Source organism: Galeopterus variegatus, unplaced genomic scaffold (genome assembly GCF_000696425.1).
Source record: "Galeopterus variegatus unplaced genomic scaffold, G_variegatus-3.0.2 Scaffold624, whole genome shotgun sequence".
Classification (NCBI taxonomy): Eukaryota; Metazoa; Chordata; class Mammalia; order Dermoptera; family Cynocephalidae; genus Galeopterus; species Galeopterus variegatus.
In genome coordinates this window covers 253,441-280,209 of record NW_007726735.1, presented here as the reverse complement: position 1 = coordinate 280,209, position 26,769 = coordinate 253,441, and the positions used below count along the sequence as shown (strand labels likewise).

Genomic DNA, 26,769 nt, shown 5'->3' with positions numbered 1-26,769 from the left:
TTATTTATTTTTATTTTTTATTTTTTTGTCCTTTTTTGAGACCAGCCGCACCACACTCAGCCAGTGAGCGCTGTGAGCGAACCAGTCATCCCTATATAAGATCCGAACCCGTGGCGGTAGCGCTGCTGCGCTCCCAGCACCGCACTCTCCCGAGTCAACAAAGTGACTGATTACATATAAAAATATTTCCAAAGGATATTTCATGACAAGGGGAAAAACTCATTTAAAAATTTGACTAGGGCCGCCCGGTGGCGCACTGGAGAGATATGGGCCAAGGGTTCGGATCCCATGTGGAGACAAGTTCCTGCTCACTGGCTGAGCGCGGTGCGGGCGCAACACCAAGGGTTGCTATCCCGTTACTGGTCAGTAAAAAAGACAAAAAGGAAAAAAAAAATTTGACTAAAAGCCTGGGAAAAAAAAAAAAACCAGAAGGAAAAGATCACCTATAATTATAAAACTCAGATAAAACATTTTGATGAATTTCCTTTATACTTTTCTACAAAAACATTTATAACTTTCTTTTTTTTTTCCTTAAAAGATGACCGGTAAGGGGATCTTAACCCTTGACTTGGTGTTGTCAGCACCACGCTCACTCAGTGAGCTAACTGGCCATCCCTATATGGGATCCGAACCTGCGGCCCTGGTGCTATCAGCACCGCACTCTCCCGAGTGAGCCACAGGCCGGCCCAAAACATTTATTACTTTTACAGTGAAATAAAACAAGAGTTCTTATAAGATGTGAAAAAATGGAACAGATGAATTGAATAAATGCATTTATACATTCAAACTTAATACATATAAATACATGGTCACAAGAATCAAATCAAATAATTTCAGATCTACTATTCTTACTTGATGAAGCTAATTTGAAAATGTAATTGGAGAACAACTGCTGCAAGACTGCTGCAGGCCTATTAGGCTAACAGCTAGTAGGGTTTGCTAATTATTGCAAAGCCAAAGATAAAGGGAGAAACTAGAGTGACATAAGTAATACTGTTAATATATCCTGAGAACACATACAGAAACTGATATAAACAGATAATGTAAATAACTGTAAATATTTTAGTTAGAGAAGAGAAAATTGAAAAAAATCACATAAAGGGCCGGCCCGTGGCTCACTTGGTAGAGTGCGGTGCTGATAACACCAAGGCCATGGGTTCGGATCCTATATAGGGATGGCCGGTTTGCTCACTGGCTGAGCGTGGTGCTGACAACACCAAGCCAAGGGTTGAGATCCCCTTACCGGTCATCTTTTAAAAAAAAAAGAAAAAAATCACATAAAACCAAACAATTGAAAAAAAAGAAACAATATCCTTACCTAATATTTAAGAATGTTAGGGCTTGTAGGTTTAGAATTGCCTCTGGGATATACCGAATACAATTTTGGTACAAGTTGAGATTTTCAAGAGAAACGAAGTGACAAGCTTCTATAGGAATTTCTGAGAGGCGATTTCGTGACAGGTCTGAAAGAAAAAATAAATAAATCTTAAAATCAGTCCTTGCAATTTATTTTACTGAAATGTTAAATAAATAAGCAACTTTCATGATTATTTGAACTCTCCAGAGTTCCTGTGGTGGAGACTGGTCCAAAATAAGCATTCAAATATTTATTAACTGACTGAACAAACCATTTTAACATATGTCTCTAAACCCGCTGCTGGGAAATGTTGATTCCTTTTGAGTTTTCACATATACTAAAGAATAAGACCATTATTCTTTGCAAGAAACACAAATACTAAGGCATATCTGCATACAATTTACATCAAAGATCATATCACTAAGTTCCAAATATACTAGGAAACAAACGGATTCCTAAAATCTACCTTCCCAAAGGCACAGAACACATTGAGGTTTTTAGAAAAGCAAAACAAAGCGAATCAAGAAGTACTGTTTCTTTCTTCACCAAAGATTATCAAGGTCATGCCAAAAGGACTCAGGAACCATTTTGCTCCTATTGACTAAAGGTGAGACAATTTGAGCTTCAATAAAGATAATTCCAATGGATTGAAATCCATCACATATATTGAAGTACATGAATTTATAACGACACACGCAGTCCACAAAAAAGATGACAGAGAACTAATTCATTATCTTGTAAACTGGTAAACTAAGGGGGAAAAAATCAAATATTTATCCTGCCTTCTCTATATAAAGGTACCAGTGAGTAACCAAATAGATGAAGGAAAGCATCTTGTTTTAACTATGAATGAAAAAGAATGATAGAATATCCCCATTTTGCAACTTACAATGAATTAATGGATCTAAATCAATGGCTGTTATTTTTACAAAGTCAATCAGACATTGTATGCCTCCACTGGTAGAACAGAACATCACCTACGGTTTTGTCAAAGTGACAAAACCTGAGTCTAATTAAGCTTCTGGATCAGCTACAAACTTTGAGGAAATTGCAGAGGGATATGCTAATATACCATCACTCTATCATTATCCATTTAGATTTCATTAAATATACTGTGGGATTCATTTGTTCACCGTTTTGTCTCTTCTTCTGTTTTTCTATCTTAAAATTTCTGTTGGGAATTATTTGATAAGAATCCCTGATTGAGACCTGATTAATACAATGGTACTTTAAAACTTTCATGGAAAGGTTCAAATTATCTTTCAACCCATTTCTCCATGAACTTTTTAAAACTACCCTAATATATCCTCTGAATTCCTATATATCTGGCAAATATCTTGTTTCCACCATAACAAGTAAATGACACTTTGGCTAGATATAGGCACAGTTCTTTTCTTAGCAATCTGTAGATGTTATTCTACAACTTTCTAGTTTCCAGTGTCACACTGAGCAGTCCAGCGCAAGTCTGATTACTTTTCTTTTGTAAGCAGCTTGTTCTGTCTGTCCACTATCCTCAACATGCTAGTCTGGAACTCAGAGAGCTCTTTCAGTCCTTCAAACCAGAGGAATTCTCTATCTTCAGTTACATATCCTCCATTTGCTTTCTTCTTTTATATATATATATACATATAAGATTTTGTATATATATGTATTTTCTGTTCTGATATACTCTTCTACTTAATCTTCCAGACCATAAATTTGAGTCTCAACAAAAATCTACTCCACAAATTAAATTAACATAGATGAGTTTTTTCCACTCTTTTTGTTTTAATCTTTTATGCTATGATTAGAAGCATGTCATACTTTGTTTCTCTCGAGAATCTCAAGATAATTTTTGTTCTGCTTGTTAAACTTGTCGTTTTTCTCTTCCAATAGTTCTATTTCACTGAAGTCACTTGTTCTAGATATTCTCCTTGTTCACCCTTTCTCTGACTGTTGGAATTCCTTTAAGTGAATTATTTTCCTTTGCCAATTCATGGCTCTCCTCATCCTTGAAACTCAGGTCAAGCTGCAAGGTACCCTGAATGGCAGTTAACACCAAAACAGTAGAATTAACCTCTAAAAGGGTTAGAACTAAGCATCCCCTTTGGGGCACAACTATTTCTGGGAACCTAAAAGTTTTGGCTTTTACCTCCTGTTTCCATTTGGATGCCAGGATATCCTTAGACTCATTCCCTATGGGCCCTATTTGCCTGCCAGCCCCAGAGCTGGTTCACTCTAAGTGGTAGTTAGTAAATGAAGTTGCCAAAATGCCTCCTTACACTGTATTCATTTGGAAAAAATTAAAGTCCAGGTAACAGAAGGCGTTAAGTACTTCAGACTAAAAATTTCCCATAGAATCATATTTTGAATACCTTTAATACAAAGTGCAACAAAATTATTTTATCAACTCCTATTTAAATTATGTTAGAGTGTGTGTGTGTATTTTTCTTGGGGGGGGAGGGGCGGCTGTGGCTGGCCAGTAAGGGGATCTGAACCCTTGACCTTGTATATTAGTGTAATTTTAAAAGTTGAAGAAATGAAAGAATTTTTTTATTATAATAGCAGAAAATGGATGGAAATGAAAGAAATTTTAAAGACATTTACAAACTGGCTCCTTAAAAATTTAAATTTAATCCAATAAAGATGACTTCAGCCAACAAATTAAAATTAAGAAGAGACTATTTAAAGTCAGTTAGCTTAATATTTGTATTATAAACTTGAATTATTTAAAATCCAGAAAAATGTAACAGATAACTTCCATCTTTTTATTTGTTCCCATACTAATGAGGGTGAAAAAATGACTAGACATACACTGAGCTTAGATTCATCTCAATATACAACTCCTCCTTAATTTTTTAATAATTAGCTCATTTAAGACATCATCTGTCTACTTTTAAAATCAGAGTTTTTAAGGGCTCTCCAAGTGTTCCCACTTAAACTGTATTTGGATTTTACTCTGGAAAGATAAGTGGCTTCTTTCTTGTTTTAACTGAGTAATCTTTTAACATGCTGTAAATTCATGAATGAAGATGAAGAGGTAGGGTATATAATTGAATAAAAAATATATGAATGAAGAGACTGGATTAGTCACTTGGGTCATAGATCATATTAGGGAAAACTGCAAAATAATACTGGCTTATAAAGGATATTTGTTGCCATACTCCTTCAAGGAGGAAGTAATTTTACAAGTTTACATCCAAAGGAATGTGATAAAAGAGGGAAAAAAAAACAAACACATTCTATCCTCTTCAGCTCAAAAACAAAAGAAAAAATACCTGGATATATTTTATTTTTAAAACGTTTTTTCCAGTTACAAAAGCAATGCATGTTAACTTCATAATGGAGAAGACTACATTAAAACATACATGCATTCAAAGAAATAAACTAACACTAGTACCATGGAAGCCCCAATGTAGCTCTTCCTGATCATAACCCATTCCTTCCCGAAAAGATGTAGCCAATATAGTGATTTTTGTGATAATCATTTCCTTGATAGTTTTATAGTTTTAAACATTTTATAATCTGCAGCTTTGCCTCCAGTGTTAATTTCTTATTGCTGCTGTAATAAATTACCACAAACTCATTGGCTTGAAACAACACAAACTTGTTATTTCCCAGTTCTGGAGGTCAGAAGTGGGAAATGGGTCTCACTGGGCCAAAATTAAGGTGTCAGGAGGGGTTCATTCCTTCTGGAGCCTCTAGAAGAGAATATGTTTCCTTCCCTTTCCAGCTTCTAAAGGCTGTCCACATTCCTTGGCCCCATTCCTCCATCTTCAAGGCAGCAATGTCAGGCTGAGTCCTTTTTCATGCTACCATCTCTTTGGTTCTCCCTCTTCTGCTGCCTTCTGCTTGTAAGGATCCTTGTGATATTGTCTGCTACCTGCTTGTCCTTCTCCCATTTACCCCCAGGATGATCTTCCTATATTAATATCAGCTGATTAACAACTTTAATTCTCCTCACCATACAATCTAACATATTTACAGGTTATAGAGATTAGGATGTAGACATCTTTGGGGTGGCCATAATTCTGCATACCATGCCCCCGAACTTTTCTAAGAGTAGAAGCATACTGCATGTATATTCTTTTGTGACCTTCTCTCAATATTTGAAATTCATTTATGTAGTTGCATATGAACTTTTTTATTAGTTCATATAATTTATATACAGATTCTTTGGATTGTTCTGTATCTATAATTACATCATTCCATGAATAATGAAAGCTTTGTTTCTTCCTGTTTGGTACTTATTTATTTGCTTATTTAATTCCTTTACTGTGCTGACTAGGTTCTCCAGTACAATGCTGAATAAAAGTGGTAACAATGACAGTATTTCCTTCATTTTCATTGTCTTCATAGTATTCTATGTCACAATTCATTTACTCATTCTACTACTAATGATCATTTGATTACACACTGATCTAGATATATATCTACAGAATACATAATAACATACATGTACCTTCAGCTTCACAAGAGAATGCCGAACTGTTTTACAAAGTAGTTGTACCAATTTACAGATCTACCAGCAGTGTACAGAGTTCTTGGGGCTTCATATCCCTGACAAACTTGTCATGTTTTAATTTCTGTATGGTGGCATCTCATTTTGATTTTGATTTTCATTTCCCTTATTATGAATAAGGTAGGACAGTTTTTCATGTTTTCTGGCTTTCTAGATTTCCTTTCTTGTGACGTGTCTGCTCAAGTCTTTTGGTTTGTAGGAAATCTTTACGAATTCTAAATATGAGTCCTTAATCAGTTATACGTGTTACAAATGTCTTCTTCCACTTTGTGGCTTGAAGTTTCACTCTCTTTATGGTGTTCTTTGATGACAGCCTTCACTTTTAACAGAGTAAATTTTTTTATTAATCTTTTCCTTTATGGCTGTTTTTGCAGTTTTAAAGGAATTCTTTCCTTACCCTAACATCATAAAGATACTCTCTTCTAAAAGTTTTACAGTTTGACCATCACATTTATCAGAAATTGATTTTCTGGTATGATGTGATGAGGTAGGCAGCCAAGTGCATCTTTTCCACAGGGATATCTAATTGTTCCAGGGACAGTTACTGAAAAGAACATCTTTCCCCCCACCATTTCCCTATAACATCTTTGTCGTATATTAGATGTCTATATTTATGTGGGTCTGTTTGGGGGCTCTCTAATCTATTCCATTCCTCTATTGTCTATTATCCTGATATTGGTACTACACAATCTTAATTACTAGAGTTTTATAATAATTCTTGATATCTAGTAAATTGAATATTACCACTTCTTTGTAGTTCTTTAAGTGTGTCTTAGCTTTCTAGATCCTTTGCATTTCCCTACAAATTTTAGAATAAACTTGTTAAATATCATAAAAACCCTTTTTGAGATTTTTACTAGGATTGCACTGAATCAAGCATCAATTTGGAAAGAAAAGATACCTTTACAATACTGAATCATTCAATCTATGAAAATGATTTATCTCTCCATTAACTAAAGCCTTCTTTAATGCCTCTCAAAGTTTTGTAATTTTCCTCAGAGGTTTTATAAAATTTTTACTTAATTTGTTCTCAGGCCTTTATGTATTTTATAAATTACACATAGAGTTTTATTTTCTAATCATTTGTTACTTTTTTATTAGTTCATATAATTTATATACAGATTCTTTTGGATTGTTCTGTATCTATAACTACATCATTCCATGAATAATGAAAGCTTTGTTTCTTCCTGTTTGGTACTTATTTATTTGCTTATTTAATTCCTTTACTGTGCTGACTAGGTTCCCCAGTACAATGCTGAATAAAAGTGGTAACAGTGACAGTAAGCATCCTTGCCTTTTCCCTAATTTCAAAGGTTTTCTATGTTTATTCCTTAAATGAAGGCAATTCCTTTCTATTCTTAGTTTGCTAAGTTTTTTTTTTATCAGTAATACAGGTTGAATTTATCAATCACTTTTTCTCTCTATATTGAGATGATCATAGGATTTTTATAATTTATTACATTAACATGGGATTAATTTTAACCCTTTATTCAACTATTCTTTTTTTTTTAATATCCAAATTTATTTATGATGTATTATACTTTATATTACCTGGATTAGGTTTCTTAATATTTAGCTCAAGATTTTTTTGTACATGTGATCATGAATGATCATGTAATTTTCTTTTCTCATACTAACTGTCAGGGTTTGATATCAATGTGTTAGTCTCATAGAATTTAATTTGGGGATATTCTCTTTTTCTATAGACTGAAAGGGTTTATATAGGTTTCACATTATTTCCTTTTTTTAAAGCTTGTTAGAATTCACTGGTGAAGCCATCTGGGCTTGTAGTTCTTGAAGGAAGATTTTTCACTAATGATTCAATTTCTTTAATATTTTAAAGACTATTTAGGTTTTATATATCTTCTGGAATCAGTTTTAAGTTATTACAGTCTAGCTGTTTTATTTTTGTCAGAATTTTCAATTTTATTAGCATAAAGTTGTTCATAATATTCTCTTTATTTTTAAAGATTTTACATCTGTAGTGATGTCCTTTATTTTCATTTGGCTTTGGTTACTCATCAGAGGTTTGTAAATATCATTGTTTTCAGAGTATTAACTTTGGCTTTGTTAATCCTATTCATTGCATGGGTTCTATTTTGTTAATTTCTGTTCTTATCTTTATCATTTTCCTTCTATTGGGTGGAGGATCATACTACTCTTTTTCTAATTTATTGAGGTGGATACGTTAGCCCATTAAGTTTTAGACATTTCTTTTCAAATATGTTCATTTAAAGCTGCAAAATACTGCTTTAGCTGTATCTCATGAGTCTGTGTATATATAGTATAAAATATTTTATTAGAATATTAGAAAATATTGGTAACAGAAATTAACACAAAAAAAGAAAATATTTATTGGAATATTTTCTAAATTTCATTATGATTTCTTCTTTGACTCATTCTGTTAGAAACATATTGCTTAATTTCCAAACTTGTAAGGATATTCTAGTTACATTTTTGTTTTTCTAAAATTTGTATTAACTGTATTATAAGAGAACATGTTTTATGTAATTTCAATCCTTTGATACTTGAGATTTTCTTTATGGTCCAGCATATGGTCAATTTTTATGAATATTCTATGGGTCTGAAAAGAATGTGTATTCTACACGGGCATAATGTTCCAGTTATGGCTAAAGATCACAAATGTTTGACTGCACTGTTCAAGGCTTACTCTTACTTTTTTTTTTGTCAGTTTGTTCTATCAACTGCTCAAAGACAGAAAGAGGTATATTTATAATCTTCGGTCACTGTTGTCACCTTATCTATTTCTTCCTGGAATTCTTTCAACTTTTTCTTTACTACTTTATTTTTTCTTTATTTTGGGGCTTTGTTATTAGGTTCCTAAAAACGTTTAAATTATTATATTTTCTTGGTGAACTGAGTTTTTTTTAAACAGGTGTTACCACTGTTATTCCTAGTTAATGCTATGTGCTTTGAAATCTCTTATTTTGGTTATTGTGGTAGACACACTTTAATGTGGCTCCTGTGATTCCTCTGCACACCTTGTATAATACCCCTCTTCTGCTTGAGTGTGAGTGGAATCTGTCACTTGCTTCTAACCAACAGAATATAGCAAAGGCAATGTGATGTTACTCTTGTGGTATGTTACATTATATAAGATTCCATCTTGCTAGCAGACTTAGAGCCTCTCTCTCTCTCTCTCTCTCTCTCTCTCTCTCTTTTGCAGGCTTTGAAGCAACAGGCTGACATGAATCCTAGTTACAAGAAAATGAATTCTGCCAACAACCTGAAGAAGCCTGGAAGCAATCTTTCCCCAGTCAAGCCTCCGAATGAGAACTCAGCCCTGGCCAACAACTTTAATGCAGTCTTTCAGTGACCCCAGCAAAGGCCTCACCCCCCAAACTGTGAGATGCTTAAGCTGCTGAATTTGTGGCAATTTGTTATATAGCAGAGAAAACTAATATAGTCAAAATTTCCATAGAATATCTTTTTCTATCCTTTAATTTCAACCATTCAGGATCCTTATGCTTGAATGTTTCTTATAAATAGCACATAAATAGATTTTGCTTTCTTTTCATTATCTGACAGTCTTTATTTTTAACTCAAACAATTTAAGACAGTTACACATTATCTTTGAATTTTTTAAAGGGTCATTTGTGACAGATACAGTTCACTGTCCTTTGAATATACATGCTTTCTCCTCCTTTCTTACTATTAGACTCTCAATTGTGTCAAAATAGTAAAATGCCTACTAGACCATTGCCTGATAGTTCTAATTTCATTAATCATTAAAATTCAAAAACAAAGGCAGGGCCGGCCCGGTGGCGCACTGCTACAGTGCGCCGCTTGGGAGCGTGGTGGCGCTCCCGCCGAGGGTTCGGATCCCACATACAGACCGGTTCCCGCTCACTGGCTGAGCGAGGTGTGGGAGCAACACCGAGGGTTGCGATCCCGTTGCCGGTCCCGGTCTGGTACGGGCGCGACACTGAGGGTTGCAATCCATTGCCGGACACGAAAAAAGACAAAAAGGAAAAAAAAAAACAAAGGCAGACACAAAATTTGACCAAATTTGACTTGGTCACTAAATTAGTGAAAATGTAGATGTAGTAAATTCTCATTTATAGGCAGTGTTCTGAGTGTGTGTATAAACTGAATGCTTGAAAATTACATCATGCTTTTCCTTAAGAGGAGAAAAAGATTTCTTAGCTTTTGAGGACTAATTTTGCATGATCATGCCACTGAAATATTATATATTTAGAAATACGTTCCTTTTCCAATATTTCCTATCTCAATACATGGTGCTGTTGTTCACCCAGTTGCTTAAGTCAGAATTCTGGAATCATTCCTGATACCTTTTTCTTTTTTCCCCAGTCTAATCCTATCAGCAAACACTGAAGGTTCTTGGTTCAACTGTATCTTAAATCTATCCATTTCTCATCACCTCTGTCATGGCCTCTTAGGATTAGTCTATGAATCAAGTCAAATGGTGCATGGAAAATTACTTCATATACTGTAAAATGCAAAGAGGCAAACATAAAACCAACTTCATAAGGTTGATAGCAAAAAAGCAAAAATAAGTAAATAACAAAACCCCCAAATTATAGGTGATTGTACCACACAAAAAAATATACACAGTACAATAATTTATGATCTTTGATCACCAGAAAAAGGTACTATTGTATTCAGTATACTCTGCTTTTAAAAGGCAAAGAAGAGGGCCGGCCCGGTGGCGCACTGCTACAGTGCACCACTTGGGAAGCGCGGTGGCGCTCCCGCCGAGGGTTCGGATCCCACATACAGACCGGCCGCTCACTGGCTGAGCGAGGAGCGGGGGCAATGACGAGGGTTGCGATCCCGTAGCCGGTCCCGGTCCGGTACGGGCGCAACACTGAGGGTTGCGGTCCATTGCCGGTCACGAAAAAAAAGACAAAAAGACAAAAAATAAAATAAAAATAAAAATAAATAAAAGGCAAAGAAGAGAAAAAAGACAAGAACATTTATTTAAAAATTTACATTAAAATGTTTAACATAGTTTCCTTATCTTTCAGGGAGGTTTAATAACTGGAGAGGTTACTATCTCTTTGTGTTACCAGAGTAACCCCCTTTTGATTTCACACATACAGATAATACTACACTGTCACACAAGCCTCCTAAGTTTCCATCTCTGTGTCAGTGTAATCAATCTTACTCTGTTTTCCAGACTGCAAGCTCAACTGGGATTTGCCAAGTACTGTAAAAAGTCCAAAGAGGATCATAGACAACTTTTCAATTAAGCTATTTAGTTTCTTCTATGTATCACATCCTGAATGTGGCCTTGGTCTTTCAGCCATTATCTTTGCTTCCTATGCTAATGATATAAGCCAATGACTATATCAATCTTTGGCATAGCCCTTGAATGTATTATTCAGTTGACCAAGGCAAAAAAAGCCTATTTTGGCCTGATATAAATATGAGAAAATTTCTGGCCCAGGGAAATATCATGGAAGCTTCAATTAACTAAAAGAAATATTTCAATGAAAAAAGTGTTACTTAAGGCATCTCTTTTGCCATCAAACTCCTGATAGTTTTCCTTATTTACAAGAACTTAACCTCAAAGTTAAACTCATCTCAAAGGTATTATAATTTTTAAATAGTAAAATGTCAAAGGAAAAAGCCTAAACAACAGTGAAAAAACCCTCAACATTAATGGGAAGGAGGAGCACAAAAATGAACACTCTAGGTTCGCATTACAAATTTTTTTAATATTAATATTTTCTTGATTGACAAATCATAACAATACAATTATGGGGTATGGCATAATGTTTTGATATATGTGTGTCTGGCTCTTTTACTTGCCTGTAATACTGCCAACTGGGCCAACTGTCGAGCTAGGGCTGGGTCTGGAGCTCACAGACCCCTCAAGCCCATTCACAGACTGGGTCACCAGACTCCTCACACGCAGGTCTATGAGCTGGGTAACCCATAAACAGGTCCTTGGAAGCTGTAGGTTGGAAAGCAGGGCTGCGCAGAGCGGTGTCCGTCTGAGGCAGTCACCAGCCAAACCACGGTGCCACTCACACTCACTAACTCCACCCACACACAACTTTCTGACAAAGAATGCAGCACCACCCCCAACTTGGCCTAAGGCAAGGGGACCTGATTAAATTATTCTATTTTCCCAACAATGTGTATGAGGGTACTTCAAAAAGTTCATGGAAAGATTATTATCTTCTTTTTTCATTGTAGCAGTTTTGTTTTTTTTTTTTTCCTTTTTTTTGTCTTTTTTCGTGACCGGCAACGGATCGCAACCCTCGGTGTTGCTCCCGCACCTCGCTCAGCCAGGGAGTGGCCGGTCTGTATGTGGGATCTGACCCCTTGGCGGGAGTGCTGCCGCACTCCCAAGCGGCGCACTGTAGCAGTGCGCCACTGGGCCGGCCCCTCATTGTAGCAGTTTTTAATGAAAGTTTTATATCAGATTACTTTATTCCTGCATCTTCTCAACTGTTTCTTCCTTATATTTGCCCTTTTCCTTTACTACTTGGCAAGATCTGGTTTTCCTTTCAAGGATCTTTTTGCAGTCTTTGTCCAATTTTAGCCTAGTGATAACCACCTTGCTGGAGTGAATGCCCACATAGAGAGTTATGCCATGAGCCTTTTCCCGCTGCACCTATTCAATGTAGATGACATATTTCTTCCTGTAAACCCGGACTACTTTGCTAATTTGCTGAGCTTTATAGTGTCCACGCACAAGTTGAACTTAATCATCCTTTTGGATGGGCATGGACTGAACACTGTACTTCTGTCTCAGCTCTTTGGAAAGAGAAGTCATAATCTTCCTGTGAATGTGGGAAGGTACACTGAAATTCCTTTTATGGTTCTTGTTTTGGTCAGAAGTCACAAAGGGTTGAACTTCGTTTTGGCTGTGGCCGCCTTGGCAATGGCCACAAAAGTTAAAAAGCAAGATTGTATTATCTTTTAATTCCATTGTTCCTTGAACTTTTGGAAGTACCTTCGTACCATAAGGAGTGATTAAATTAAGATAATTAATCACCATATTGCCTTGTTTTTCATTTTTTAAGTTGAGACATTTGAAATTTATTCTCATAGTTATTTTGAAGTACATAATATGTATCTTTTACTTAGAAAAGAATATAAATTTCTGCTTAGAATGGGTTCTGAGTTCACTTACGATTGAAAAAATGAACTCAATTTTAGAGTCTACAAACTGTGATCTACTTCTTGTAATATTTTTTCACCCTTTTTATTTCTTTTTTTATCTTTAATCTTGAAATACTTCTAATCACATACACTGCAAATAGTTTTCAAAACCATACCCTGAAACAATTTAGAGAAAAACTATTTCTTAATTGAGATGAATGATATACCACGCTTTTAGTCCTGACTCTACCATTTATTACCATCTTAATCTCTAGAACATTTCAGAATCTCCCTACTTAGCACTTTCATTGAGATGCTTTCAATGATTTTACTTTTTTTTGCAGGTAAAAAGCATGCTAAGAGGTACCTCTTTCTAAGTCTATCTCTCCCCCTAACTGTTCAATAACTTCATGATTTTTTTATTAGGAGTGCTTAACTCCTTTTTGGGAACAAACATGGGGCCCAAAGACATAACAATAATGTGAATTGTTAAACCTGAAAAAACCTTTTGGGAAACATTTATAAACTTACATGGCATTTTCACCCCAGCCAATTTTCTAACTTTCTTTTTTTGTTTGAAGCTGTGAAGATCACAAGGTCCAGAAAAAGAGTATATATAATTATTTTACTAATATGATATTGCTCAATTCTCACAAAGTGGCAAAAAAGGGGGGTGGGAAGAGAAGAAGAGGAAAAATCCTAAAATATGTTAGATTCTTTATAATACAATAGCTTGTTAATAACTTCAATAGCTTCATAACGTAAATCATTTTAAAAAAACGATACTCGTAAATCTCTAAGTAGTCTCAATATTTAGTTCAACAAAATCTTTATTTGCTCTCAGAAGTCTGCTCAATTTTGCCCTTTCTTTCAGACATAGACAGTTGCAATCATCATTCTTGACTCTTCCTAGAGTTGCCTGAAGCAACTTTTCATTTATTTCAGACCAGTCTGCCTTTGATACTGAAGGTGCCTGAGATCACTTCTCCTCTGACTCACCAGATCTGGTTCACACTCTCTTCTCCTATTTTTCTTCTCATTCTCATGTAAGCTAAGCTATCAGAAAATGTGGTGACATATGTGTTAAAAGGAACCACCTATCTGAATCACAACCAAAGTAAATTAATGCAAATATTTTAAATTTAAACTTAAGTTCTCTACCACAACAAGAAGTCAGCTTGAACTCATTCAGTTCTACACAAAGCTCTTCAGAACTTTTCCAGCTATTGTGCATGATCAGCTTGCCTAATACACCCAGGAAAAAAGAACTAAGGGACACTCTTCTCAAACTTCTCATTTAAGAAATAGATGTTTGACCATTGTGCATTACTTATTATCATAAATGTACACATTAAGACACTTCTTAATGTGTCTGCTCAGCTTACAATGTTCTTAATTTCTTTCTCTTAATCCTAGGGACCCTCTCAAAGGAAGTTAACACTGAATTTTGGGATCCCCCAAGTCATGATAACATGGTAAACTCTCACCCTTCCTTCAAGAGCCATATCAAACACAATCTCATTATACTTCCCTTGACTTGTCTAGGCACTCAAAGGATTCTCCCACTGTGTTTCTATTACTCCACTATAGTAGTTATCACATGGCACTATAATTCTTCATTAAATTATAAATTCCGTGAGACCAAGAACTTTATGTCTTTAGCATCTAACAGCCCTCCCTTCCCCCTTCCCCTCTCCCCCTTCACCCCAACTGCCCGGGAGCCAGCAAGACCACTAACAGGGTTCCCGTGGACCCACATGGGAGCAAGGAGCCACAACAATGAAAAAAAAGCCACTCAGAGGCCGGTGAGTCATTGCAAGAGACCAGTGCATGGCCTGTCCTGTGGGGAAGTGTTTGGAGTGCAGGGGGTAGGGGAACACTGGGTCCCAGCATGGACAGCTGATCTGCCCGCCAATCAGCGGAGGACCACTCATTGGAGACTGGTCAGGAATACAGATCTGCAGGGGGTGTAGATTGCTGAAAAGTCTCAGGCCCAGACCAGTTTCCACACAACCCAGGTGTACCATACCTCACAAGACCCAGAAGTACATACAAGGTCAACAATTAAAACCTGAGCTGCACAAAAAGCCTTCCCCAGAGAATCAGTAGCAAAGTAGCAATTTAGCTCAACTACGGGGCTCAAGTGCTGGTCCCCACAAGAAGTTCTCCCATTTTAGAAGTAAGCAAAGGACAACAAATTAATTCCAGTGCAGAGTTTAAGTGGTGGAAACAGTGAATAATATAACGCAGAACTGAAAGAAAAAACAAAATACCCACAGACCAGAAACTAAGTTTGATATTAACTAGTAAAGGTCTCACATCACCAAAGAACACCTATAAAACCTAGAAGGACCGGAAGCCCCCAGGGCTCCCAAGCCAGGGACGGGGGAGAGCCAGAGTCCTCAGCCATGCTCCCTGACATCCACAGCCAGCCCAGTGATGACCACCCTGGGCTCCAGAGCTGGCATTGTGGGGGGCCAAGGGCCTTGGCCACACCGCCTGGACACTGCAACCAGCCCAGCAATGATCACCAAGCCACGGCTGGACACCCCCATGTCTTCCCTGAGGGAATGAGGGGGGCTCCACTGGCCTCAACCATGCCCTCCCTTCCTCCTTCTCCAACCCTATTTTCTTCGCCTTCTCCTCTCCCTCTTCACCCCAACTACTCTGCAACATCTTAGAATGTAAAAAAATAATAATATTAATAAATAAATAAACTTTTAAAAAATTATGGTTTGGGTGTAAATAAGATATGTAAATGTAAAAAAAAAAAGGAAAAACTATAAAAAAATAAAATTAAAAAAAAAAAGAAAGGATCCTTTGGTGGAGAAAATGTTGGAGACAAATCTACACATCAAGTCAGATCACATCAACACCATCACAACCTTCTGCAACATGAATTAAAAATAAAATGGGTGTAGTAGACTGAATGTCCCCCAAAACTCACTGAAGCTTGAATTGTGTCCCCCAAGTTTTATGTATTAAAATCTTGAGGGCCAGCCGTGGCTCACTTGGGAGTGTTGTGCTGATAACACCAAGGCCAAGGGTTCGGATCCCTATATAGTGATGGCCAGTCAGCTCACTTGGGAGAGCGTGGTGTTGACAACACCAAGTCAAGGGTTAGAATCCCCTTGCCGGTCATCTTTTTTTTTTTTTTAAAAAAAGGTGATTAGATTGTAGGGCCTTGCTGTAGTGAATGGATCAATAATGGTGGTCAGGGATGTGTTCTGAGGGCTTTAACAGGAGAGTGAATGGGAAGGTTACTCTCTGCTCTGCCATTTTCACAATGTGATACTCTACTGTCACAGAACTCACCACCAAAGAAAGCCTTCACCAGATGTGCTCTCTGGACTTTGGACTTCCTAGCCTCTGAAACTGTAAGCAGTAAATTTTATTCCTTTATGAATTACCCAGTTCCATGTATTTTGTTATTAGCAACAGAAACAGACTGATACAATAGGTAATCTGATAAGGGAATAATATCCAGAATATATAAAGAACTCCTAAAACTCAATAATTTAAAAAACAATTAGAAAGTGAGTAAATAATTTGAACAGATTATTTTCCCAAAGAAGAGATAAATGGCCAAGAAACCCATGAAAAGATACTCAGCATTACAAATCATTAGGGAAATGCAAACCAAAACCACAGTGAGATATCACTTCACACCCACTTGGTTGGCTAATATCAAAAAAGCAGAAAACAACAAGTGTTGGTGAGAATATGGAGGAATCAGAACCCTTGTGCATTGCTGGTGGGAATGTAAAATGGTGCAGCCACTGTGGAAAAGAGTATAGCAGTTCCTCAAAAAATTAAATGATGAATTATGTTTACAATCCATATAATCCAGCAATTCTACTTCTGGGTTTATTACCAAAAGAACTGAAAGCAAGGACTTGAACAGATATATGTACACCAATATTCACAGCAGCATTATCCATAACAGACAAAAGATGGAAATGACCCAAATGTCCATCAATGGATGAATGGATAAACAAAATGTGGTATGTGCACACAATGGAATATTATTCTGCCTTTAAAAAGGAATGAAATTCTGATACATGCTACAACATGAATGAATCTTGAAAACATTATGCTAAATGAAATAGGCCAGACACCAAAAATTGCATGATCCCATTTATATGAGGTACCTAAAATAGCCAAATTCATACAGACATAATAGAATGGTTACCAGGAGCTGTAGGAGGGAGCAGGTAATGGGAATTATTGTTTAATGGATACAGAGTTTCAGTTTGGGCTGATGAAAAAGTTCTAGAGATGTATATAGTAGTGATGGTTGCACAACAATGTGAATATACTTAATACCACTGAACTGCACATGTAAAAATGGTTGAAATGGTAAATTTTATGTATATTTCACCACAATAATAAAAAAAATGAAATGTATAGTACTTAACATAGAAATGTAATCTGCCTCTTTTCAGTGACATGCACCTTAATCTCTCTCTAAAATTATGGGCTTTTCTTTTTTTTTTTTTTTAAAGATGACCGGTAAGGGGATCTTAACCCTTGACTTGGTGTTCTCAGCACCACGCTCACCCAGTAAGCCAACCGGCCATCCTTATATGGGATCCGAACCCGTGGCCTTGGTGTTATCAGCACCACACTCTCCTGAGTGAGCCACGGGCCAGCTCAAAATTATGGGCTTTTCTAATAACTATCTCATGCCTCAGTAATAAACTGGATAATACACAAATTATAGAAACAAAGATCCAAAGTATTCTTCAACTTCAAATCTCAAAAATTAGTCTCTGTGTAACAAAGACTGTCGGTTGTTTATTAACTTCTTTCCTTCCTAACCCCATTTCTCTTTGCCAGGGGGAAAACTGCTTACTATTTCATTCTATTTGGCTATGAATTATGACAGCAGGACTTATTTCTTTAAATCTGAATAACCAAGCCAGGAAAACCTAGGTTCATTCTAGTCTAAACACAAATTAATGTTTTCAACAGTATGGCATTTATTAAGAAATGCTAGCAGTCAAAAGTCTTATATTCTTCTAATAACTCCGTCAGTCCATCCAATGCAATGACATCATCCTTACCAAATAATGCCATTATGCAATACCCACATATACAGTACTATCACTTTCTATGAGAACAGTCACTGCTATGAATGTTAAAAGGGCCAGAGATTATGACAAATAATCTGTATAAGAAATTTTTAACATTGAGGAATATGAAATTTAAAAGAATATTATAGGAATAATATCCTTTAATACATAAAGAAATTGCAAATGCAAACTATAAAAAATTCCTAAAATACACATTAAATATGAAATAAACTAAAAAGTAAAATTCTTAAGGAAGATCAAGTCTCTAGAGAATGAAATAAAAGTAATAATTTAAAATATTATTTGGTAACTTTTTTTTTTTTTTTTAATAAAAGATGACTGGTAAGGGGATCTTAACCCTTGGCTTGGTGTTGTCAGCACCACACTCAGCCAGTGAGTGAACCAGCCATCTCTACATAGGATACAAATCCTTGGCCTTGGTGTTATCACCACCGCACTCTACCGAGTGAGCCACGGGCCGGCCCTTTTGGTAACTATTTAACAAACCACATGGTTCTTTCCACAGGCTAAAGAACACCGAGGAGAAAGAACACAAACAGTTGCCCATTAAATGAAGATATTGTGATGACTGATGACAGTTTGTTACACTATTAAAACTTTCTCCTTAAATCTGCCACATTTAAAAAGCACTCTACACTTAAAATTTCCTTTTTGTTTTCAATCACTACACCACTCCCATAAAAATTTCATTGAGAGAGAATGCAATAAAAATCATTTTATTCTGCCGATTCATATTAATTATGTAACACAGAGAGGTCAGAAAAGAGAATATTTACTAATGCTTTTCATTCTGAAGTCATTTTATTTTTACATGACTTACGGGTTATCTTTTAAAAATTCTTTTCACCAAAGAGTACATTCATGTTATTTTAAATGACCATTAGTGACTTCTGCTTCTAGGAAGATGGACCAGGTGTAATTTTCCCTATTCTTTCTGCTAAGCACAACTAAAACCCTGGACATTACATATAAAACAGGTATAAGAAGACTAAAAGTTTGAGAGAAGATGGCTAGGGACCTCAGGACCAAGGAACAGCAGCAATGAGTCCCCTGAGTTTTCTTCTGCCTCACATATTCCAAACTTAGAGCTGACATCTCCAAGTTACCAACAGAGAAACATCAACGGGCAGAGACAAAAAAAAAAAAAAAGGCCACAGCAAAATCCTGCTCTCTAGCTGAAGGACCAGGAAAAAGGCACCTCGGCAACACAGAAAACTTTTAGACAATAACTGCTCCAGCCAAATGCCTCAGAAAATACTATGGCCTCACCTGATCAATGTCAGCAAAGGCTAACTGGGAAGCCTAAATTTCCATCCTTATCAGAGGCATGTCATGAGGCATTCTGGCAATCTCTTCCTTGCCCCAGCTAGAGTGGGGTCAGAGAAGACCACATAGGGAGCTGGGACTTTCAGACCTGACAGATGGTAATGAGGCCCTCTTCTCCACCAGGTGGAAGTCAGTGGAGACTATGCAGAGAGCCTGGACTTACACCCATACCCAGCAAAAACAAGGCACCCTCTACTTCCCTGCTGGCGTAGTATTAGAGAAGCGCTAGTAGAGAGTCAGGACTTTCTACCACCACCTAGCAGTAATGTTTTCTGCTCCTGCAGTGTCAGCGTTAGGCATATGGGAAGCAGTAGTCACACACTTTTACCCCTTCAGTGGAGGCCTAGTGGGGAGCTGGGACTTCCATCCCTGCCCAGCAGAAATAAAGAGCTCTCCTATGCACTCAGGTGTCAGTGTGGGCCAAGTAGGAAATTTGGATCTCTACCTCCATCTGGCAGTGATGAGGCAGCCACCTTCTTCCCCAGCCAGAAGGGTGCCAGAGGAAACCAGCTCTAAAACAGAAGGTTTAAATAAGATCCAGAGTCTTATAATACCCCAAATGCACAGGTTTCAATTGAAAATACTTCTAATACTGAGAACCAGGATGATCTCAAACTGAATTAAAAAACAATCAATAGATGCCAACAGTAAGATGACAGAGATGTGAGACCATCATAAAAAATGCTTCAGTAATTACAAACTCTCTTGAAACAAATGAAAAACAGAAAGCCTCACAAAAGTCTCAAAAAAAAAGATACAAAGAACCAAAACGGAATTTTTAGAAGTGAAAAATGCAACAACTGAAACAAAAAACTCAATGGATAGATTCAACAGCAGTAGGAGGGTGACCACAATGTTGGCAAGGTTGGTTTCTTTTGAGGCCCTCTCTCATTGGCTTGCAGATGGTTGTCTTCTTTTTTTGTCTTCATATATCTTTGTGTCTGTCTTTGTCCTAATCTCCTCTATGCAGGGCACCAGATGTATTGAATTTGGGCCCACCCAAATGACCCCATTTTAACTTAATTACCCTTTAAAGGCCCTGTCTCCAAATGCAGTCACATTCAGATGTGGGGTGGGGGTGTTAGGACTTCAACATATGAATGGGGGGAGGGAAGAACAATTCAGTTCATAACACACAATAAGCAAAAATATGGGTAAATATAAAAGGCTTTCTCTCTCTTGAGTTCTCTTGGGTTCTCTGAATTATACTTTATGGTTGAAGCAAAAATTATACACTATTTGATGTGATTCTAAATGCATGTACAGAAAATATTTAAGACAATTATAACAGAGAAGGTAAAGGGATGTAAAGGGAGTTAAGGTTTTCCATAGGTTCTCATACTTCATTCAAATTGATAAAATGATAATGCCAATAGATCGATAAGTTAGGTACATATAATGTAATACCTAGGGCAACAACTAAAGAACAAGAATATACACTCAAACACACTACAAATAAAAATGGAATTCTAAAAAATGTTCATGAAATTCACAGAAAGGCAGGAAAAAGAACACAGAAAGGGAAATCAAAGAGAATGACAAAGAACAAAATGGCAGACATAAGCCCTAACATATCAATAATTATCTTAAATATACATGACCTAAATACACCAAAAGACAGAGATTAGCAAAGTAGATGTAAAAACATGATACAACTGTATGCTGTCTACAAGGAACTCCAAGGATAAGAATACAGGCAGATTGAAAGTGAAAATACCAATTAGAACCCAAAACAGATATCTAGTCCCTCTTAACTAAATGCCTGTTTCCCAGAGGCAACCACTTTCTACTTGTTTGACTATAATTCTGGCATTTGCTGCTATGTTTATATGTAATATATTTATATTGTTTCTTGAATTTCAGATTTTTAATATTCCTACCAGGGACAATGAGTATTTAGTCTTTTACATCCCCCTCTCCCCACCTCCCACTAAATAAATTTCCCTCCACCGTCCTCCCTCTATAGTTGTCATCTTTTCTGAGGAAGCCTGACATTTATTGTGATTATATAAATAAATACAAATAAGTAGGGTTAGATGACATACTATGATCATATTCTTTTCTTGTACAACTTTTTGTTTACCCTGAATTTTCTTAGTTTTCTGTGTATCTATAATGAATTAATTTCTAAACTCTTTAACTAAAAACCTCTTCTTAATTTGTTAAAAATGAATCAGGCACTCTATTCATTTCTTTTTTTCTTTAAGAAATGCTTATTGGACCCTATCCTTCTGCTGCAAGCCAGTCCAGTTGTTCCCTAGGTCTGTTGCACAGTCATTGTTCTGGAATTCTCTTCATTATAAAGAGAATTCCTTTCTCCTCATTCCTATGTTTGATTCCCCTGCCTAGATCCCTTATCTTGGTAGATCTTATCTTTCGGTTTCTTCCTAAAAAAGGTGACACAGGAGGTCTGATATGCCTAAAAACGAAATTTTCCTAGCCTAAAATTCTAGTTTGAAATTTCTCACTGAGAATTTCAAAGGTTTGCTCCATTGTATTCAAGCTTCCAGTGTTGTTGTAGAGAAATACAGTATCATTTTGGGGCCTATTTTTTTGTTTTTTTCTCTCTGCAAGTTCTTGGAAGGTTTACCCTTGTTTCAGTTAAACCAGACCACAAAGTCTGGTCTGGGTTTTAATATTAACAAGAACAAAACCATGTAGACTAAAGATTACTTTCACTTTGGTACCTAAGCATCAAGTAAGTAGTGTAAAGGATATACATATAAAAAATGTAAGTGGGGCCGGCCCGGTGGCGCACTGGAGAGTGCGCCGCTTGGGAGCGCGGTGGCGCTCCTGCCAAGGGTTCGGATCCCATATGGAGACCAGTTCCCGCTCACTGGTTGAGCGCGGTGCGGGCGCAACACCGAGGGTTGCGATCCCGTTGCTGGTCCCCGGTACGGGCGCGACACCGAGGGTTGCGATCCCGTTACCGGTCAGTAAAAAAGACAAAAAGGAAAAAAAAAATGTAAGTGAACAGATTTATCTTCTGGGTGCTTCACATATCACAGAGGCCCACCTAAAATTTAGTGGTACCTGATGAAGAGTAAAAAATTAACCTGGGCTTGACTCCTTTCATATCGTTAGGCAGAGAGCGAGCCATGTCACCAGTCAAGGGTCTAGTTACATTATCGGACAATTCTTGCTGCACAACAGTCAGAGCTTCATGATCTATATCTTACTGCATCACTGGCCCTACAACAGGCTTGTCAATGCACGGCCTACAATACTGGTGTTCTCAAACGTCACAAAGTGCCCTCACATGGATTTTTTTTCCTCTTTTCATTATGCAGATCACTTGGACTCTTTCAATCCAGACAGTTGTGTCCTTCATTTTTGAAAAACTGAGATAAATTATTTTTTGGATAATTTCCTCTCCCTTCTTTGTATTCTCTGTTTTCTCTTTCTGGAACCCTAATAATCAGCCATTGAACCTGTTAGACTCCATCTTTTTTTGTTTCCTTTTTCCTGCTTTCTTGGAGATTTCCCCAATTTCATTTCTGAACCCTTCTGCTGAATGAATATGTTATTTCTGATAGATATAATACTTTCAATTTCCAAGAGCTCTTTCTTGCTCTGTGAATGTTCCTATGTTCCTTTTTTATAGATCCCTATTATATTTCATGCCCTCAATATCTTCCTTTCTGCCTTTAAGGATATTAATTCTACATCTTTGGGAGTTTTTCCTTTTTTTATTTCTGTACTGTATGTTTTTTTCTGGGCTCCTTTTGTTGTTTTTCTCTGTCTTTGATGTCAGAGATATTGTTCAAATATCTAGTGGTATTAGTTTTCCTTTCATATTTAAGAACATAACACTAAAATTCTGGTTGGAAGTTCTGTATGTACGTTAAGCCTTGTTGATGTGGTGAACTTCTCCCTAGGGTATAATGTAGGTGCCTGGCTGTTTCACTTGTGTTGTATAAATATCAATACCCAGGACCGGCCCAGTGGCTCACTCGGGAGAGTGTGGTGCTGATAAATATCAATACCCAGAGGTCTTTTTCTCTTAGACTTCCCCAGAGTTTCTCCAAAGAGGAAAACTCCAAGTGGAGAAGCAGCCTGGAGATCTTACCATCCTGTAGGTCAACTGTCATTCAGTTTTCAGCTTGGAGACTGACGCTCATCATTAACTGTGTCCATACCCAAATCCAGACCCAATTCTAGTCCAAACCCTCCGGAGAGTGAGTCTCCCTGATTTTTCTATTATACATTCTTTTCCTTTAAAAATATGACAGAAATAAGAGCTTTAAAAAAAGAAAAAAAAGTCTTAACTGGAAAAGTTATTGGGGATGATCCACATACCATGTTTTATCAGTTTGTATACACTTGCTCAGGAAAAGCAATCATGTATACTGAAGGACTTGGAAAATGGCTTTATTTTTTTTCCCATAGTTATGTTTTCCACATATCCTAAGAGAGTGGGAGGCTAAAAAATGCATGTAGGCTGATAAAATTTTGGTACATATTTTCAAAGCTGGTCCATGAGAGAAATTATAAAGAAATTTAATGAAATAAAAGTTTAATCAAACAAAACTCCAATTTAATTTAGCTATCCTTATAGTCTGGAGACCTGGATTCTAGTCTTGTTTTGTTGCTGCCATATGCGAGATTGGGACAATGTCAAAGTCACTTAATTGTAAAACGTATAAAGAAAACAAATGAGAATGCTGTTCTCTGGAAAGAGGTGTTTTATAAACACAAGGCAATAACGGAAACATTATGGCAAAACAGGAAATTATTATTTGATAACTCCTCACTTCAAATAATAAAAAATATAAAGGTGGCTAAAAGAATTTCTCTAGAAATTTTTAAAGAAAATCCTTAAAATGACAACTAAAAAGTTCTAAAAGTACAATTCAGGAGGGAACTAAATCACACTCATATATTACAAAAAATGAATTCATCAAAAAACTCTGGGAAAACATGATACCAATTACCAGTAGTAACCAGCCAACCATCTTTACTGTCAATATTAGGGGGGAAATGTCAATTTAGAATCATAGCAGTACAATATATCAATCTAATCCTGTTATATATATTTTATGATACCCTATTAAAATATAAAATAAGACTAACAAAATTAAAAACATTTTATAACAAACTAGAATTGGTTTATTTTAGATTCAAGAAGTATACTTCAGAGGCTATGTCCATGCCAAAAACAGTTCCTGAAACACAGGTACAGAATACATTTTTGACTAAATAAAGAAATGTGATGTGTGGGCCGGCCCGGTGGCGCACTGGATAGTGCGCAGCTTGGGAAGCGCGGCGGCGCTCCCACCCGAGGGTTCGGATCCCACATACATACCGGTTCCCGCTCACTGGCTGAGTGAGGTGCGGGAGCAACGCCGAGGGTTGCAATCCCGTTGCCAGTCCCCGGTCCGGTACGGGGGCAACACTGAGGGCTGCGATCCGTTGCCGGACACGGAAAAAGACAAAAAAAAAAAAAAAAAAAAGAAATGTGGTGTGAATTCCCATACCACCCAGCTGCCAAAAAAAGAAATGTGGAATTGAAGTAAGTAGTGGAAAGAAAGGAAGGAGAAAACAAAGGAAACTAACATTTGCTAAGTGTATATAAGCACTGGGACCTTTATTAATCATTCCATATGGCTATAATTTCGTGTCATCCACCAAAACTTCCTTATGAGATAGATATTGCATTGAAGAAGAAACTGCCATTTAGGAAGGTTAGGAACGTTGCCTATGGGTAGGTCACACAAAGCTTTTAAGTGATTGAATTAAAATTTAAACCTATATTTCTGTGAATTCAAAGCCAATGCATAAATACACTAGCTCTTTTGTACAAAACACCATATTATAAATTATTTTTAAATGCTGAAAAACAGGTATGTGATTAATAGGCAGCTCCATTATCCTAGTTAAAACCAGGGATTTTGTAAGAGAAACTATTTAATACAAATATCAGACACCATCAAGTTACTTCTTCAGACACAGAGACTCTCACTAAATATTACCTTTGAGATGCATAGGGATTATAGGTTAGTGAAATATGGTATATTTGTATCCTGCCATGTCACTGGACTAGATTTTCTTAAGATAGGAAGGTCAAAAAATTATAATGGGAAGAGAACGGGGGCTATTTTTCTGAGTCTTATACCTTCCAATATCTCCTGGAATTTTCATTCTTTTATATTCTTTGGTAGAAGAATCATTACAATTTTTTAAAAAGTATTTAATATAACTTTTAATAAAATGTTCTCATATTATGATCAGTGTTTTACCCTACCCTCTACCCCAAATGATTCCTAAAAAGTAACAAGCTTTTCAGTAAAAATAAATAAATAAATAAATAATGGAGGGCGGGGGGGTGACATAAACAAGTATTACAGTTTTCATACACCAACAAGTAACCCACTAGGACTTCCAAATGCAAAGTAGTAACCATAAAGATTTAAAAATATTGGTCCTCCAAAATTTAGATAAATTCCTTAGTTTGTGAATTGTCAAAATAAATTAATGTTCTGAATTTACTGGGGAAATTTTATTAACAAATTATAGAATTGTTAAAACATAGATTGCTAGGCCCTACCCCTAGAATTTCTGATACCACAGGTCAGGGGTGAGACCCAATAACACATGCGAGTATTTCGAACAATTTCCCAGGTGATGCTGTTGCTGCTTGTCTAGGAACCACACTTTCTTGAGAACAGTGCTATGCGGTAAGATATGATGTGCTCAAAACAACTGTATACTGATGCAACAGGTCTAAGATTTCCAGTCCAAGACAATAATGTGAATGTTTGCAACCAAGAGCAACAGTATTTTTCCCCCCTTCTTGAGAGAAACTAAATGATTGGTTTCTGTAATAATTTCTGTGTGCTTCTGTGTTCACCCACATTTGGAAATGTACTAAGAAACTTGAACACAATATCACTATGAAGTTGCAACTGTAATATAGTTGTGTGGTACAGTAAGCTTTCTAATTCAGATCTTTGATGCATACTCTAATGATAATAATAACACAAGTTAAGAAAAATGAAAAGCTTTGGGTCATGCCAAGAACCCTGGAAATATAAAGAACTGCCTTTTGGATGAGGGAGCATAATGTAAGACAGCATCATGTAAGAAATTACTGCATTCTGCAAAAACTGCAATTGCTCACAGAGGCACAGATCTTATGAAATAATTCAATACTATTCATTCTGGATAATAAAATCATTTTACCTTGAATTTAAGTAATGGCTGTTAAACTGTTTCGTTTAAATACCTAAAGTTATGCTAGAAAGTCATTATGCATATATACCATAAATATTACAATATTACTTTATTTAAAGAAAGAAAATAAATCTTTGGTGAAATTGGCCTTTATTGATCTACTAGATACATATATGAAATCAGCCTATCTATACTGAGCAAACTAAGGAAATTAAATT

At 36.5% G+C, this 26,769-nt stretch overlaps 1 protein-coding gene and 1 pseudogene across 7 annotated transcripts in view; both read right to left on the bottom strand.

Annotated features, from left to right (window-relative positions):
• The window catches only part of LRCH3 (leucine-rich repeats and calponin homology (CH) domain containing 3), a 119,036-nt gene that overhangs the window by 74,891 nt on the left and 17,376 nt on the right, over window positions 1-26,769 (bottom strand). For all 7 annotated transcript variants that reach the window (XM_008570702.1, XM_008570705.1, XM_008570700.1 and 4 more), the window contains exon 2: window positions 1,319-1,463. In XM_008570702.1, the coding sequence (XP_008568924.1) occupies window positions 1,319-1,463 (145 nt within the window). The remainder of the gene's footprint in view (window positions 1-1,318; window positions 1,464-26,769) is intronic.
• LOC103588882 lies at window positions 12,280-14,190 on the bottom strand (annotated as a pseudogene).